This window comes from Notothenia rossii (genome assembly GCF_949606895.1).
Source record: "Notothenia rossii genome assembly, chromosome: 8".
Taxonomy (NCBI): domain Eukaryota; kingdom Metazoa; phylum Chordata; class Actinopteri; order Perciformes; family Nototheniidae; genus Notothenia; species Notothenia rossii.
Genome location: NC_136906.1, coordinates 53,192,119 through 53,209,323, shown reverse-complemented (window position 1 = coordinate 53,209,323; position 17,205 = coordinate 53,192,119). Strand labels below are relative to the sequence as shown.

The 17,205-nt window shown below is 43.2% G+C and overlaps 1 protein-coding gene across 1 annotated transcript in view; it reads right to left on the bottom strand.

The window, feature by feature from the left end:
* kcnk10a (potassium channel, subfamily K, member 10a) overlaps window positions 1–16,741 on the bottom strand; it is a 41,710-nt gene extending 24,969 nt beyond the window's left edge. The window contains exons 1-2 of the mRNA XM_079643083.1: window positions 16,260–16,741; window positions 12,845–13,230 (exon numbers count right to left, since the gene is read on the bottom strand). Of these exons, the coding sequence (XP_079499209.1) occupies window positions 12,845–13,230; window positions 16,260–16,314 (441 nt within the window). The 5' untranslated portion in view covers window positions 16,315–16,741. The remainder of the gene's footprint in view (window positions 1–12,844; window positions 13,231–16,259) is intronic.
* Between the last annotated feature and the right edge of the window lie 464 nt (window positions 16,742–17,205).

Genomic DNA, 17,205 nt, shown 5'->3' with positions numbered 1-17,205 from the left:
TCTCGCGGAGCAGACCAGGAGCGGGGGAGCCTCACTCCCCTTTGACTCGCCGCCGGGAGACCCTGTCTCTGGGGTGGCGGGGGAGCGGAGACGTGGGACGGAGCCCCTGCAGCCGCCGGGGCGGTTGCTGTGGGCGTCTCTCCGCCTGCGGCCTCCTGTAGCCGGCGTGGACGCCGCGGCTGCTGCGGGCGTTGGTGCCGCTGTGGCAGCTCAGCCGACTGGAGCCAGCTGTAGGCCTACATGCTGGCGAATGCCGTCCACCTGTTCCGCGGCCGTCTTCATGGACTCCACCATGGCGTGGAACTGGGGTCCGAACAGCCCGTCCGGGCTGATTGGAGCGTCCAGTAGCACTTTTCTGGCCGTCTCCGTAACAGACGCCGCCGCGCTGTGGTGACGGAGAGGGGGAAAGCATGTTCGGCCGCCAAGCTGGCACCCTGCTCCGACTCTGTCTCCCCCGTCCGGGGGAGAGGAGGGAGGGGAGAACCGAATGGTGAACCGTGGAGGGAGGCGGGGCAGGTGTTGCTTCAGACTCCTGCCCGGCACTCTGCCCCGGGGACACGAGGCCCCGTCCGCGGGCTCGTAAGCCTGGACTGGCCAATCGTCCTCCTCGGCCACAGCAGCAAGAGTGTCCGCTCTCCGCTTCCTGTCGCCCGAGGGGAGACGAGCGCAGTGCATGCTACCTGCTGGTTTAGAGCCGCGTACGCGTGCTCTGACCCCCGGCAGGATTCGCATACTGCTTTTATCTCTGCAGGTCATAACTCATTATGAACCCAGAGCCACATGAGGGACAATCACGGACGCAGGTGTTGCTCATGATGATTCTCAATTGCTGTGCTTCAGTAACTGTGCTGGTTTGCTGAAAAAAAGAGGTTATTTTATATGGGAGCAGATTGCCGGGCCTCCTTCCTATTTATACCGGAAGGAGGCCCGAGGGTGGGGCCCACCTTGCGGGTGGGCGTGGACTACAAGTGTTTCAGTGCTGCGCGGGGGCGCAGGGGGATTACCCAATAGCGATAGCCTTAGAGGGCGAAGCCATATACGAAATAGAACTGTGTCAGATCCTTGTCGACTCAACACTGGGGTCCCTCAAGGTTCCATCCTGGGTCCTTTCCTATTTTCTCTGTTAACCATTTGACTTGGCTCTGTCATTTATTTAGCCAGTGAGAAAGGGGGGAGACACATCATATAATTAAATGATGATTAAGGATAACAAATAACAGTGAAGAGCTTAGCCTAGAAGTTAGCAACAACTTTGGCTCAGGCTCACTTAAAGGGGACCTATCATGCAAAATGCACTTTTGTACGTATTTTATACATGAATATGTGTACCCAAATCTATAAAAACGGGGGTACAACGGATCTGATACAGATTGATACAGATTTTAAATATCTCTGACGTCAGAAACGAGGAACTCCGCCTATATGGGTAACTCTCCACCTATCAGGAGGAGACAGCCACGGCCATTGCCGCTCGAAAGCGCTGGAGACGCTGTAGTACATATGCCAGGCCTGTAGGTGGCGCTGTAGTCTGCCACAAAAGCAGCGAAGAACACTTCTCACAGATTCAGCCCTTGCAAAAACAGGGCTAAAAAATAGAAAATAGAGCGAAATGAGGCATGGCTAAAATGCATGATCTGTTTGGTATTTTGAAAAAAAACTTTGCAGACATGTTTTATATAGGTATGGCCCTACAATATATTATTCAAATATAGCATGATAGGTCCATTTTAAGGTATGCTGAGCAGCTATTCTCATTTTAGAGTTGATAATGGGACAATGTGGTAAGTGCATTTTACTGCAAGAGCATTTGATTAAGCATCGTTACAGGTCTCAGCATGATCGTCTCTCAGTATGTGAGTTGCATGCAGCGTCTTCTTTCAGGAAACAGCACTCATTCTACAGCAGGTCTTTTCTTCAATGTAAATTGATCAGATACTGTAATGCAGAATGTGTCTAAAAGTTATTCATAGCCACATCAGTGTTTGCTAGACACACTTCTGCACCTCCAATCGTGACAAATGTTATATATGTTATTTACAGAGGTGGATGGATACTATGCAGCTCTAGATTTATGGGTTTCTATTCTGTATTGTTAAATGCGTCAGGGAAAAGGAGCTGGCACTGATCCTAGCAGCTCTCTGGATTCAGCTGCAGTGGCTGTACTCTACATTATCCTGTCCATTATCGTACAGGGTTTCACTACTGCTGAGGTCAATAACTGTTCATGCCGAACAACTGGGTGTTACTCCGCAGCTTTATGAGTGGTTGTGAGCAATTGGCTGTGAAAAGCCCTGGTGCTTGCAAAAGTGAGTACTGCAGTACAAGTCGAATTAAGATCTATTCATAAGATATGGCTTTCGTGCCTGATGCATGTTCTCTGGTATTAATAATCAAAGTCTGCCCCGGGGAGTTTTTAGAAATCTTGTTTTTTAAAACCATTTTCTCAAATGGACTCTAAAAGGTTTTCGCAGCTAACCTGAACAGGGGCCAGACAAAATATACAGAAGATGTAGGATACCTTTAAATAACTGACTACATTCAGCAGCTTCTTTCACACGCTACTCATGGCAATTATACATGTTGCAACCTTTTCATATGCAAAAAATCAGCAAAACAAAACATATATTCATTGTCTCTGCTACTTAAGTTAAAAAAAAAATTGTTTAAGAATTCCTATCAATAATTGTTTTTATAATTGGGGTATTAAAGCTTCAGATAATAATAAATAATAATAATAGATTTAATTTGTTAGTACTTTTACAGGTGCTCAAAGACGCTTTACAGATAATAGTGAAGAGAAAAGAAAAGAGAAGAAAGGAACAACAAATAAATATAAAATAATACAAAAACAATCACATATTAAAAGCCAGATTGAAGAGGTGAGTTTTTGTGAGGTTTTTGAAGGTGGTGAGGTCGATGCAGTCTCTGATGGGTTGTGGGAGTGAGTTCCAGAGGGAGGGGGCAGCGACGGAGAAGGCTCTGTCCCCCCAGGTCCAGTGATTGGTGCGGGTGGGGATGGATAGGAGGTTGGCTTCTGATGAGCGGAGGCAGCGGGAAGGGGTGTGGTGGTGCAGCAGGTCTGTGAGGTAGGGGGGGGGTCCTGATTGTTGAGGGCTTTGTGAGTAATGAGGAGGACTTTGAAGTGGATTATTTGACGGACGGGGAGCCAGTGGAGGTTCTGGAGGATGGGAGTGATGTGGTCTCGGGAGCGGGTGTGGGTGAGGAGGCGGGCAGCAGAGTTCTGGATATGTTGGAGTTTATTGAGGAGGTTGGATGGTATGCCATAGGATGCTATTGCAGTAGTCGAGTCGTGAAGTGATGAATGCATGAATCAGGGTTTCAGCAGCAGAGGAGGAGAGTGATGGGCGGAGACGGGCAATGTTTTTGAGGTGGAAAAAGGCGGTCCTGGTGATGTGATTTATGTGGTGGTTGAATTTGAGCTGACTGTCGGAAATGACTCCGAGGTTGCGGATGTGAGGGGGAGGAGATAGAGTGTGGCTGTCAATGGTGAAGTTGAAATTCTGGATGTCTTTGATACGGGATGGGGGGCCGATGATGATGATGTCTGATTTGGCACTGTTCAATTGGAGATAGTTTGTTTGCATCCATGCTTTTATTTCTGAGAGACAGTTGGTAAGAGTGGAGTGTGTTATGGGGGTGATGGTTTTTGTTGAGATATAAAGTTGGATGTCATCGGCGTAGCAGTGAAAGTGATGGTTGTGGCGACTAATTATTTTGCCAAGGGGGAGCATGTTGAGGATGAAGAGGAGGGGGCCAAGCACCGAACCCTGGGGAATGCCTTGGGACAGAGGAGCAGTGGAGGAGGTGCAGATGTTGATAAACTGATGTCTGTCGGTGAGGTAGGATTTCAGCCAGGAGAGTGCAGTGTCAGTGATGTTGAGTGATGATTTGAGGAGGGACAGCAGGATGGTGTGGTTGATGGTGTCGAATGCTGCGGTGAGGTCGAGGAGGATGAGGATGTTCAGGTTGCCGGAGTCAGAGGAGAGGAGGAAGTCGTTTTTGATTTTCAGAAGAGCTGATTCGGTGCTTTGTTTTGATCGGAAACCGGATTGAAATGGCTCAAAGAGGTCATTGGAGCTGAGGTGGGGTTTTAGTTGTGAGGCAATGACAGGTTCAAGTATTTTTGACAGAAAGGGGAGATTTGAGATGGGCCGGAAGTTGGACATGATGTCAAGTGTGAGTCCAGGTCTTTTGAGAATGGGTGTGACAGCAGCCAGTTTGAGAGAGTGGGGAACTGATCCAGATCTGAGGGAGGAGTTAATGATGGTGGCGATGAGCTGGGAGATGGCAGGGAGGCTCTCTTTAACAAATTTGGAGGGCATTGGGTCAAGTGTGCAGGTGGAGTTAATTCCAGTCATGAAGTGGGACAGTTGCATGGGGGTCACAGGGGAGAAGTGGGACAGGGGCTGTGAGGTGAAGGGGGGGAGCCAGGAGGGGAGGTGGGGGGTGCTGATGTGGGTGTCAGATTGCTGTAAATGTTGCTGATTTTGGTTTGGAAAAACGAAAGGAAGGAGTTGCACTGTTCGGTGGTGAAGGACGAGGTGGCGTTGTCACAGGGTTTGAGAAGTTTGCTGATGGTGGAGAAGAGACGCTTGGGGTTGCTGGAGCCAGACTGAATGAGTTGTGAGTAGTATTTAGACCGGGCTGCTTTGAGTGCATTACTGTACTGCTGGAGATAGTCTTTGTAGATTTGAAGATGGACTGTTAGTGTGGTTTTCTTGTGTTGGCGTTCAAGTTGACGTTTCCTTGATTTCATTTGGCGGAGTTCGGGGGTATACCAGGGGGCGGAGTGTATGAAAGAGACATTTTTAGTTTTTGTGGGGGCCAGTTCATTGAGACAGAAGGAGAGGGTGCTGTTATAATAGTCCACAAGTTCAGATGGGTTTTCAGAAAGTGTGGGGGGGAGACAGACATCTTGCAGGTAATGGAGGCAGTGATGGCTGAAGGTGAGATGGATTTGAGGTTTCTGTAGGTTATTGTGTGTTTTGCTTTTGGGCGGGGATGTTGATGTCCATGATGATGGCCAGGTGATCAGAGATGTGGAGATTGAGGCTGGACAGATGATGGATGGTGAGACCAGTGGAGCAGACCAAGTCCAGGATGTGACCACGGCTGTGTGTTGGGAAGTTGATGTGTTGAGAGAAGTTGCAGCAGTGAAGGGTTTCCTTAAATTCAGAGGCATATTTGCAGGTCGGGTCGTCAACATGAATGTTAAAATCAACTAAGAGGAGAACAGATGGGGATATGGCAGAAAGCTGAGTGAGAATGTCAGAGAGGTCGGAGAGAAAGGAGGGTTTTGGCTTTGGGGGACGGTAGATGATGGCTGTGACCAGGGGAGTGGGACCAGAGAGTTTAAAGATCAGGTGTTCAAATGAAGAAGCATCAGGGATGGGGATTATGGTAGCTTTTATTTCCTTTCTGATAATAGCAGCTATACCACCACCCCGCCTTTGTGGACAAGGTTTGTCAATGTATGTGAATCCTGCTGGGGTGATTTGATTTAAAGAAAAATAGTCCAGGGGTTTTTGCCATGTTTCGGTCAGATACAGATGCGGAACATTTCGCCTTCCGGAATTTGTTGATTTGTATTTTCCTTGACTTTTGTGCTTGAACCACAAGTGTGTGGTAAAGTAGTAGAACGTTTAATTTGTCTGTTTTTATTGTATGGCCTTCAGAGAAAGGTAATATGGTTAGAAGTAAAAATTATGAATCACATGGATCTTGAAATTAAAGCAATTGGGGATGGGAATATCAGAAATGTCAACTTTAAAACATGAACATTTGTTAATGCTCCCAAGTTAATGTCCAGAAAATATCTCTCTGTCTATTGCTGCAGCACCCTTTTCCCTCCTCCGTCTGAAACAGACTGTTTTGATTGGTCAGAGTTTAAGATCTTCTGCACCTGCTTTGCCATCATCTTTGTGGCCAATGAATCAATCTAATTGAGTTTAACTGGGACGGTGTGTACAACCATGTGTACAACACCACATTAACAACTACTTGTAAATACCAAAAATATATGAATGTATGTAGTATATTTATATGACTATATATATGATTTAATACATTGTAGCACCCGTAATGTTTGAATTCCCAAAACATATACCTGATTAGTTGTGACGTATCAGTGAAGTAATTCAATAGCTTGTGAGCATTAACATTTATTGAAAGAAGACTGAGGTCATCACTTCCAAGATTTCTAACATGTTTTTGTTTGATGGACAATCATGGCTTAAACAATATTGGTGAGTGTTAACAGTGGCGACTGGTCATTAGGCGCAGGTGGGACAAAACCTGATCATGCCCCTCCCTCTCACTGTCTAAATGAATGGTGACTGTAAAAACTACACTGCGCATGCTCAGAGTATTTTCCTATTTAATGTGTGTGGCAAAAAAATAATGACCATAGGGGCATTGAGCTGCCATCCCCACCATACGTCATCTCACATAATTCAGAGCTGATTGGCTGCGAAAAGTGTAGTGTGTGAAGAGGAGACCAGAGAGCTGCAGTGACGCGTCCTAAAACCCGGAAGTAAGCTGCGCATGGGTTCCCTCGACAAAAAAGCAATGAGATTTCTCCATAGGATTTTAGAAAATAGCTCAAAATAAGATCTGTGGGAAACGTAGCTGTTAGATAAATGCACGTTTTGTTCAGCTGGATAATATCCACATGTCTACCCTACTTTTATAATTTTCTAATCATAAATCTATCGATTACATGATAGACTTTTGAAGCTACAAGAAGATAAGGAGGACTTTTACAAAAAAGTAATAGAGATTTTTGTCCAGAAGGATAGGCAAATGGACTTCATCTTCAAGTCAAGGTAAGACCGCAATTGTATTGAAAATGGGATCTTACTAAGAGAGAACAATCCAATATTTAAATGATAAAATAAAAATGTTGGGGTATCCTTTAGTTGAACTGTCTGTTTAAAATTAATTGAAGTATCAGACAAAAAAAGCTTTGGAAAATAATATTATATTTTGATTTAGGTCAAAAATATAATATTTGTAAACCTGAAGGTCAGTGCCAGTTCCTCACCAGCCATGAACCTCACTGCAGAAGCTTATATAGACATCTAAGTTTTTTGTGCCCCACCACTTTTGTACATAAAAACGCCACTGAGTGTTAACCATTCAAAGCAAACATTTTCAGTGTTTAAATATGGTCATATAAAGTAGAATTTGCCTTTCATATAGCTCTACCTAACAACAGTACTATACCATTCAATGAAAAAACAACATAAAACAGTCATTTCTACCCCATTACTTGCCTAAAATCATGGTTACATTACATGTTTCAGCTCTTTAATAGATCAGTTTAATATTCTTTAAAAATACTGCAAGATTGTTGCATAATTCATGTCATATCGCTCAATACCCTAATAAAGTTTGATTGTGAAACAGAGAATTATAATACACACAAGGCACAGTAGTAGCAAGTAGCAGAGCCATGAGTTTTAGAAAAGCTGTCCAGGGGCCCCATGTATAACGCCGTGCGTTGGATTCACGTGGGAAGGTTGCTTACGTAGTAGAAATCCGAAAAATAGGTAGCCTACATACATTTTCCGACATTATACGATTCACCGAACATTGCGTTCCGGCGAGGAAAGTGCGTACGGCACTTCCTACGCCGGTTTCCCTTTATAAATCCCAATCTAGTCGAAATGCGGTGCAGCTTTTGCGGGCTTCACGTAATGCCCATATTTGCCTATAAATAGTCAAAGAAACGCCCTTTCATTCATTGATTTTGACTGACTTTATGAAGAAGATAGCAGGAAATGACGACAGAACAGCTAAAAGAGACAACTCACACCTTGTCAGATTTTGGTTATTTTGGGGAGGTCGAGATAAATCATATTGTTTGGTGGATGCAGTTTGAACCAGAGTAGCAGCATGGAGGTCGGATCCTCACCAAAATAAATAAATAAATAAGTGGTCCGAAAAAGGTTAATGACAAAAATAATACACATAGCCTTCCTCAGGCAGTGTGTTTGCACCGGGGACAGGAGACCCCCCCCCCTTGATGAGAAACTGTAAGAAATGATCGGGGAATCCCTCCGGAGTGGAGTCATGACGACTGGATCTGAATTATTTGTTTGTATTTGGTGGTTTGTGTTCCAGCTGTCGATCAGCAACTATATATCCATAATCCACCAGTTAAAGGAAATACAACTAATGAGTTGTGTGTTATATTAGCTGTACAATTTACCATATATGGTGTTCTTAGTTTCCATACCTCCTGTGTTTTACGACTGACTTATCAAGTAGGCGGCGAACGGCATAAAACATGATTAAACATGATAGTAGGCTATATAAAACCATGCTCGTATCTTCAACCTATAGAAATGCAAAACGGCGTCAGTTTAGACGTAATTCTGTCCTCCTGCTTACCACATCATTTATGAGAAAACATATTCGAGGTGGTTTTAAATAACATATCCGTATTTATTTATTTCTCCAAGTTATGCTTTTGTGTGCACTGAGGAGTCGCAAAAAGGCGTTTGTTTAATCATTTTAAGATTGGCTTTAATCAATGTTTGAAAATGAATTCTTCATATATGATAAATGAGAGGTAACATTTTATTTATAGTATTATTTCCACATGTTTCTCTCCATTCTTCCTTCTGCCAACGGTGTCGCAGTTTCTCGTCTCTCCCGTATTTGTGCTTAGTGCGTACGCATGGGTTAGACTTTGCGTGGAGGACCGCACGTTTTCCCGTCAAGTTAGTATTTTATAAATCGCAAACATTGCGTTGAAACTGGTGTACGCCATTTTTTGAGCGTATATCACTTTATAAATGAGGCCCCAGATCATGGCCTCCATCGGAGTAAAGGGTTTCTTGTGTCAGCGGGTAATGGAGCTCCCAGGTCACATTGGTCATCCTGACACGTTTTCTTGTGGATACTGAGACCTTCCTGCTACTGGTGGCCGGTGTGTTTTCTTCAGACCACGGTTTTAGTGAAGCTTAACACCTGCCTGCCAATAATTGGCAGGTCCAGGAACAGATGATAAGTAAGTAAACCTTTATTTATATAGCACCCTTCTCAACACGAATGTACAAAGTGCTTGTTATGGACAGATCATCAGATCAATCAGATGATCTGTAAGGAATGGCAGATTAAGTATAAACCGCCATGTCATTGTGTGGTCTTGAATTTAGGATTGTAGGCTACAGGGTGTGTGATGACCAAAATAATAGGAGGTAACAGTAAGTTACAAATGAATAATTAATCCCAATAAAGAGTTGTGAAAAGAAAATCTGAAGCTCTTCTTATATCACCGTATGTGCTAAATCTTCTGCTGTGTTGCAAAATTAATGTACGCACTTCAGCACAGCAGCTAAAATAATCCTTACGTGAAACACTGCAGTATGGTGTGGCCACTGCTTTGTCTCAGAATGGAAGCAAAAGGTGGTGAAACCTTTCTAAAGCATTGAAGCGTTAGTTACGGGTGTCTATGGTCACTATTCCCCCCGCCTACAGACTAGGTGATCTACACCCAGTGGTTAATTTGAGCCGGATCCTGCCGGAACAGGATCCGGCACCTCTTCATTTTGGCCACCCTGTGTTCCGGCACCTATTTGGGCAGATCCGGTACCTCTCACAAAAAATAAAAAATGGTTAAAATGAAATAAAATATGCAGATATTAATTTACAGAAAAAATCCCAAGAATTTTATGTCGTTTATTAAGATTAAGATTTGAAAGAGTCGAAGATCTGTGTTGACGCACTGAAAAGCTGGACCAACGGACAAACGTCTTTCACTTTTGAAATTCGCCACATGAGGAGCACGTCGTAGAGAGGAAGAAACGGTGATTCAATGCAAGCATGTCAAAAAGACAGTTACATTTACTGTCTTTCTTCAAAAAGAAGGAAGAGGTAATAGACACTTCAAAACGAGTCAGAAAAGCCTCCACAAGCAGCGACGAGGGCAGCTGCAGCGGTCATGTTGATGGTCAAAACCAGGAGGAGGTTAGCGCCGCAACAGCTAGCCAGCTAGCTAACCGACAGCTAGCCAAGCCCGGGCAGCGGGTCAGGTTCACCGCCAGCCGGAACAAGAGCCAGCTACCGTCAGCCAGGTGGACCACCAACAGCAACGGGTGGGTACCCTGGCATCAACTAGCCCGGTACAACAGCCGGAGCAAGAGGCGAGCGGAACCGCGACATCAGCTGGCTTACAGCAGGAAGATTCAGTAAGAGAGGAGAGCGCATTGAGCGTAGAAGAGTGTGGGACGTCCAGCGACAGGTCAGTTTTTTCTAACTGTGGCCAAGAACTTGGAGGACCGTATGTTATCTCAAGGAGGACGGATGCCAGATAAAACTGGATATAACAAGTTCATTGAGGAGTTGAAGGTGCTTTACGCACAATACTGGCCCGAGGACGCAGGTGCGCTGTATGGAGAGACTGAGGTCGAATCACTGTGTCAGCGCTTCAACATTGCCAACCCGCGCGCAGTCATACGGGCCTACAGAACGTACAGAGACTCAGATGGTAAAGACACCCCCGATGAGCTGATGGAGTTACTTGTTGCTGTCAACAGCATTCCCATTGCAAGTGCTGAATGTGAGCGCGGATTTTCTCAAATGAACTTGATTTGCACTCCCAACCGTAGCTCTTTGCTCACATCCACCATGTCATCTTTACTCTTCCTAAATCTTGTTGGACCCCCCCTGGCTAAATTCAATCCAGTCCCGTACGTGAGGTCCTGGGTGGCCAAAGGACACAGAACTGCCACAGACACACGCAGTAAAAGCAGAAAAAAAGAGATAGAGGACAATCCGGACATGCTCGTGATGTGGGGTGTTTTAAACAACTAAATATGGTGAGCAAACATACTGTCTATTAATAGGCCGCCGTGCCAATCTTTGAATAGGCCTAATAAATATTTTTTTTACACATTAAACCTGTTGAGAAATTAATTGCTGGCTGTATACTGAAGTCCCACCTGTGGTGATGTGGGCATTTGCCTATGTTGTGCGTAGGCCTACTAGCCTAAAAAATTATAAATTATCGTCATAACATTTATACCATAGATACTATTTGAAATTGAGGCTTGTAAGTCCCACAGCGTTGCAAGTGGACATTTTCATGTTGTTTTCAGCACCTTTTCTGTATACGTTCCGGGACCTGTACGCGTCTCGTCATCCCTGAGCTGTCATATGTACTTTGCGTTCCGGCACCTTATGATTTACAAATTAAGCACTGTCTACACCCCTCTGGGTGCCACTACAGCACTCTCTGGTACCAAACCACCAGGCTCATGAACAGCCTCTGCACCTCAGCTGCCACCTTGCTGAACTCTGAATCTTGGTAGTCCAGAGGTTTCTTTTGTACATACTCTGTACTACTCTGCACTTAGATGGGTTGGATGCTAAACTGCATTTACATGTCTGATTACACTTACTGCTATGAAAACGAAGTTGAATCTAAACTAAGAACTGCAACACATGTGCTATAGTTTGCCGTTAATACCAGTATTGTAAGTACTTGTAGGCTATAGTGTATATTCTTGAATACAAGCAAGTTAGCAACAGGGTGCTAACGCTAATCAAGATTAGACACACATACGCAAAGGAATCACAGTTTCCTTACAGGTTGTGTTTTACATGTCTATCTTAGGGGTATGTCTATTAGGTACATTTACTGTATACATTGGTGAGGATCACGGAGCAAAGCACAACATAAAACTGGCTAAGCTTGATTTTTTCCAGAAAGAGCTACATGAAAAGAACTTAACACCAGCACCACATTAATCCTACCAATCTCATTACCCAGTTTATGTCATTATCACATCCCTTGACATTCCTTAAGTGTGTGAATCTACGATGGAAGCTAGACATACATATAAGCATTTTGAACAAGTTCTACCCAATGTTTATAAGGCTTAAATGTAAAACAAACTTTCAAGTCAGTATCAATCCATCCTTGAGTTTCATTTTTCACGTGAATTCCGGCTTTGTTATAGTCTTCATTGAGAAACACTTTTCCTGTTTGAGTTGGCTCATTTGAAGGACACATAATGATGAAAAACCACTTCAAAAAGTGCACCCTTGTTTCATAGAAATGTCTTGTGAGACAAAGAAGTAGCCCTTTGCTGCAACCTTGGAACTCTATTAGAACTTTAAGTCTTATGTTAGTGTTATTGGTAGAATGTTTTGCATTTATTTATCTATTTATTTGATGGATGTTCTCATTAACATCATCATTATTAAATAACTGAACATTATTACAAAGCTAAGTTTGATCCTCTTTGCAGCTGAAACATGTGGCGCCTTCTCATTAGAACCACTTAAACATATCAGCTTGGGAAACAACTAATAATCATTATTTGTTATTTTCTTTATTAATGTGTATTTCTTTAATGAAATAATGGATTCAAATTATTAATGTCAAAGAGAAATAGTTGAAAATACTCATCCCAAGAGTTTCCATAGGGCAGTCTCAGAGTGAAATCACAACCTACATGTTTTCTTTGTCCATCCAACGTACAAAAACAGTAAAGATACAGTAAGTCGAAAAATAGTAAAGTTGAGACCTTCAATTTATAAAATCACATCTCAGTGGAAAATTATTCTCAAATTCACACAACCTCAAGAAGTTTCAAGGATGTAGAGCCATCAGGACTCTACACTGTGTGTACTAGACAGCTCAGTGTGGTTTGTATCTATTTCCAGGGGGCTGGCAGTGTGCGGGGTGTGTTTGCCGCTTGAAAAGAGTCTAATCGATATAAAGCTCAGGTTTCAGTAGACCTTATTCCCCACTGGGATCCACATTCGGGTCTAGGGAAAGGCTGCAGTATCGAACGACGGCTGCTCTTACCTTGATGAGCGCCTCCAGCTCGTCCGGGGACACACACTGGTGTTTCAGCAGGAAGGCGGCCTTCTCTGCTGTGATGGTGATCTTCTGGTTGTTTTCGAAGGGCTGCTCCAGCGCCCGGAACACCAAGCCCCCCACAACCAGGTACGCAACCACCACCACGAACACTGCCAGCACCGTCTTCAGCTTCATCATGGTGAAGGTGGCTGAACCGTCCACCACCCCCTCCATGTTGGCCACCACGCTGGGGGGGCGGGGGGCGACAGAGAGCCGCGGCAGAGTGCAGCCCATCGGGTTCTGCATGGTGGCCACACTGGCATGCACCAGGCTGCACTGAAGCATGCCTGCATGCACCTTCTTTGGGGGGACCAGGTTGGTCTGGACTTCCACTGAAACACAAGACAAGTCAACAATTGTGTGTGTGTTGCAACATCTCAAGGTTTATTAAGTGTCTATGTAGAACTAAAGGTGGTAACTTAAGGCTCAAGAAAAACACAACTTAAATTAAAAAAAAGTATTTTATTCTCGCAGTGCGTTTTAATTGGCATGAGTTAGGGAAGTTAACAGAAAAAACATGATAAATTCTACTGACGGATAATAAGACTGCCATCTTAGCATTAAGAATTCAACATCAGGAAAATGTTATCTGTCAACTTTCGATTTTGTTAGAGCACCATTCATTATCGGCACAAAACAGTTATATTTTCTGCTGATAAATGACATGCAACAGGTGAGTATGTATTTCCGTTCATTAAAGCATGCATGTTTAATTAAAAACAATTTAAAATGCCTTTAAGCAAAACAGATTTGGGAGGAGAAATAAAGAGGGGAAAATCAATCTTACACAATACACCATGTAGGGACTATAAAGTTACCAGAGACAGTCTAAATGCTTTTTAAAAACATATTATATCGGCAAACTCTGAAGCGAGACCATAAAGAAATGAAAACGACTATTAAAGCCTTTTATGCAATCTCTGGAACGCTATTTATTCCCAGGATTCATATTTTGCAGGATGTTTGCTGACAGGCAAAAGAGAGAAGACTCTAATCTTCTACCAACAGACTCTAATGTTTACCCAGAGATGCAGATATAACACATAGCTGCAACACCAACTGTTGTACAACAAAAACAACCGGAGAAAACCCTGAACGCAAAAACATAACTTCCAAGAGTAAGCCTCTTGCTAAACTTGTAAACTCATAAACAACCTTTTATCCATTTTACTTTATCTATAACTCATGCAAGTTTAGATCTGTGAAGCACTCGCTGCATATCCTACATGTAAATCAAAAAGTTCAGTGGGTCAAAGATAATAAGTCTGTACCAACGGGAGGTAAAGATGCGTCGTTTTCCAGGAAGGGTGAAAACACCTGTGGCCATCTTTTTCCAAGTAATCCTACGCTAGCCATTTCTTGACTTTAATTATTTCTGGTTAGAGAGCTGCGGGTTATTCTGAATGCTGATGCTGGAGTCCTCACTAACACTAAGAAATTGGATAATATCACTCAATTTCTGAGGTCTTAACACCGGAATTTACTTCATTTCTGATCTTCCAGAACTCTCAGGTCTTTTGGGAGGGGTCTGCTCTCTGTCCCCAGATTCAGACCTAAACATGATGAAGCAGCGTTCAGTTATTATGCTCCAAATATCTGGAACAAACTACCAGAAAACTGCAGGTCCTCTCCAATAAAGTAGTTTATATCAAGACTGAAGGCTTTTTCTGTCTTGCCACTGCCTTCTTTAAATCTAAGTAATATCTTACACTGTAACTTTATAGTTGTATTTCATATATTTTTTATTCTATTGTGTGTATTTTAATTTGTATTCTCTTGGCTTTGTAATGACTGTTTTTACATGTATTTCAATAAAACTGTGTAATGTGTTTCATTGCCCTGTATCTTAATGCATTTAATGTCCATTGTAAAGCACTTGTGTTAAAATGAACCTTTCTGGGAATGGTATACAACTTTAAGCAATTTACTAATCCACTGAATCATTTTGACAACAGGGTTCAAACTCAAGGAGCTTGGGATAATAAAACGTATTTTTAAGTTTTACTTCTATTGGTCAGAAAAAATAAGAAATGTTTGAGTGCCTTGGCAGCTACGCATGCATTAAATTGCAACAACCCACTATCGTTTCAAGTTTTGGGACATTTGTTGCATGTACCATCCCTCTCCTGAATGCACTATCAAATAACAAACTTAAAAAGAAGCAATTTCAAGATGTCACCTCTGCCTTTTACTATTATTTTATTACAATATAGAACCAAGGATACATCAGTTAACAGGGTGATCACTGGCAGATTGAGCAATAATGGCAAATTCTTGACCTTGAAAATAGTATTTACACAGAAGTTCTTTTGGGTGTGCTTACTTTCTTTCTTTCAGACATTAGGTGCAGGTGGAGGATGCGTTGCATTGGATTTAGTCTTTAATAAAAACTAATTTCCAATGGTAAAAACAACTGAATAGATGTGTAAACTGTGTTTTTAAAATGGCTTTACGTGGCTTCAACCCATTTGTGTACGTCATTAAAAGTGTACAGTGGTCCTTCTCCTGGAACAAACCCAGGCTGTTGAATATGATTAGACTGATGTGTGTGGGTTTATCCCCCGGTGTGACCCTTTGTTTTTTACATTTCTCAGTCTTAAATAATGTTGTGTAACAGTGGAATCGTGACCAGTGACATATCTCACTGACGCTGAGCACACTTATAGATACCGATAGAATTGTCTGCTTTGTTATGTAACCAATGTGTATAGAAAACCGCTTTATTTTCAGATGTGATGATGAACAGTACAAAATCATAGATTTAACGGTGCAGAAGCAAGACTTGGAAATGATTGTCATACATCTCCAAAATGTCATGTGCTGAATCACCAGCTGGGTAAACAGATGTTGAAGCTACGCTATAGGAGGACGTGACACCCATGCAAGATTTCGGTGGGGGGGGGGGATCTTCCCAGTGGTGAGAGAATGTTTAAAAAGACTGACAGTCTAGTTAATTTTTCCTGGAATCATTTGGTAATACAAATTTTCCCTCCCATTGAATCATTCCGCAGGTATAGACACATCAAAACAAGCCCCCCCTTTGTGTTTCCATCAGTGGGAATGGCACAGGCTGCAGTAGCCTATTCTCCCATAGTGACGTTCAGCATGCAGCATCAGCCTCCACTACCACATTTCTCTGAAAAGTCATTTTTGGTCAGCATTAATCTTTCAGTGGAAAGCTTGCTGGAGCTTTCAGGCAGAAGCAATCACAGTGGGTGCAGACCAGGTAAACACTGTAGAGGGGCAATTACCCAGACTGCAGCATTTCAATTCAATATACGCAGTGATGAGATGAGGCATTTTAATGGGATTCAATGGGAAAATGCAGATTGGATGGCAATATTAAAAATGACAGTCTAACCTGGTGGAGGGTTCATGCTCCCGAGCTTTCTTGGATTCTCAATCGGAAATTTCATCTTGGATCTCCTGGTTCTTGATGCTGCTGCAGGGGGGGATACATGTATTTAATGGATCATGGTCCTTTCGGTCGATTCCGTCGGCTTTAACCTGGAGAGGATGGAGAACGGCAGGGAGTAAAAACACATTATCCGAGGTGGGTGGAGATGCTGGGTGAAGCTGCTCTTCTCTGTTGACTCGCGGCGGGTCTTCAGGAGCGCACACCCACTGTTCGCCGCATCACCGTCCGCATTGTCCAGCAGGTTAATACTGTGCAGCGGGGAGACGATGCTCCATTACAAGTGTGTATCGTTTACATACTGATGGGTTTGTTGCTGTTGTGCGTCCACGTCAGGATCGGGATGCAGCGGATCGTCGACTCTGCGCTACCAGTGTCGATCCACTCCTCTCCGACGCAGACCGCTTCTGGTTCCACCGCTGCGCATCGTTGTGACAGGCGGCATGCGCAACAGTTCACATGACATGACGTCCGTTTACAGAAAGATAACAGTTTCCCTGGGGAATAGGGAGAGAAGGAGGTAGATGGAAGGATGGAATAATAATGTTATTTAAAAAAACTCCCACTGAGCACCAATATGGATTTCAATTTGAATTTCGAGTTAAATCTTAATGATATTGAAAATGTGATGTGACTTTTACCTATGGATTAGGCCATACCTCAATATCAAATGCAATGCAAGCAAATACAATAAAAGACACATTTCAATAGGATGTTTTTTACTTAAGTGTATTATAACAGAACAATATGTCCTTAGAAAAAATAAGAAACCAAGATATTTAGTATGAAAAAGGATTTTATTTATAGGAAAACCTGCTTTTCATAAAGCACATTCTGGCAGTAGCCCAGTGACGGTTCTAGAGCAATTTAGGAAACGGCACACTGGGGCCAG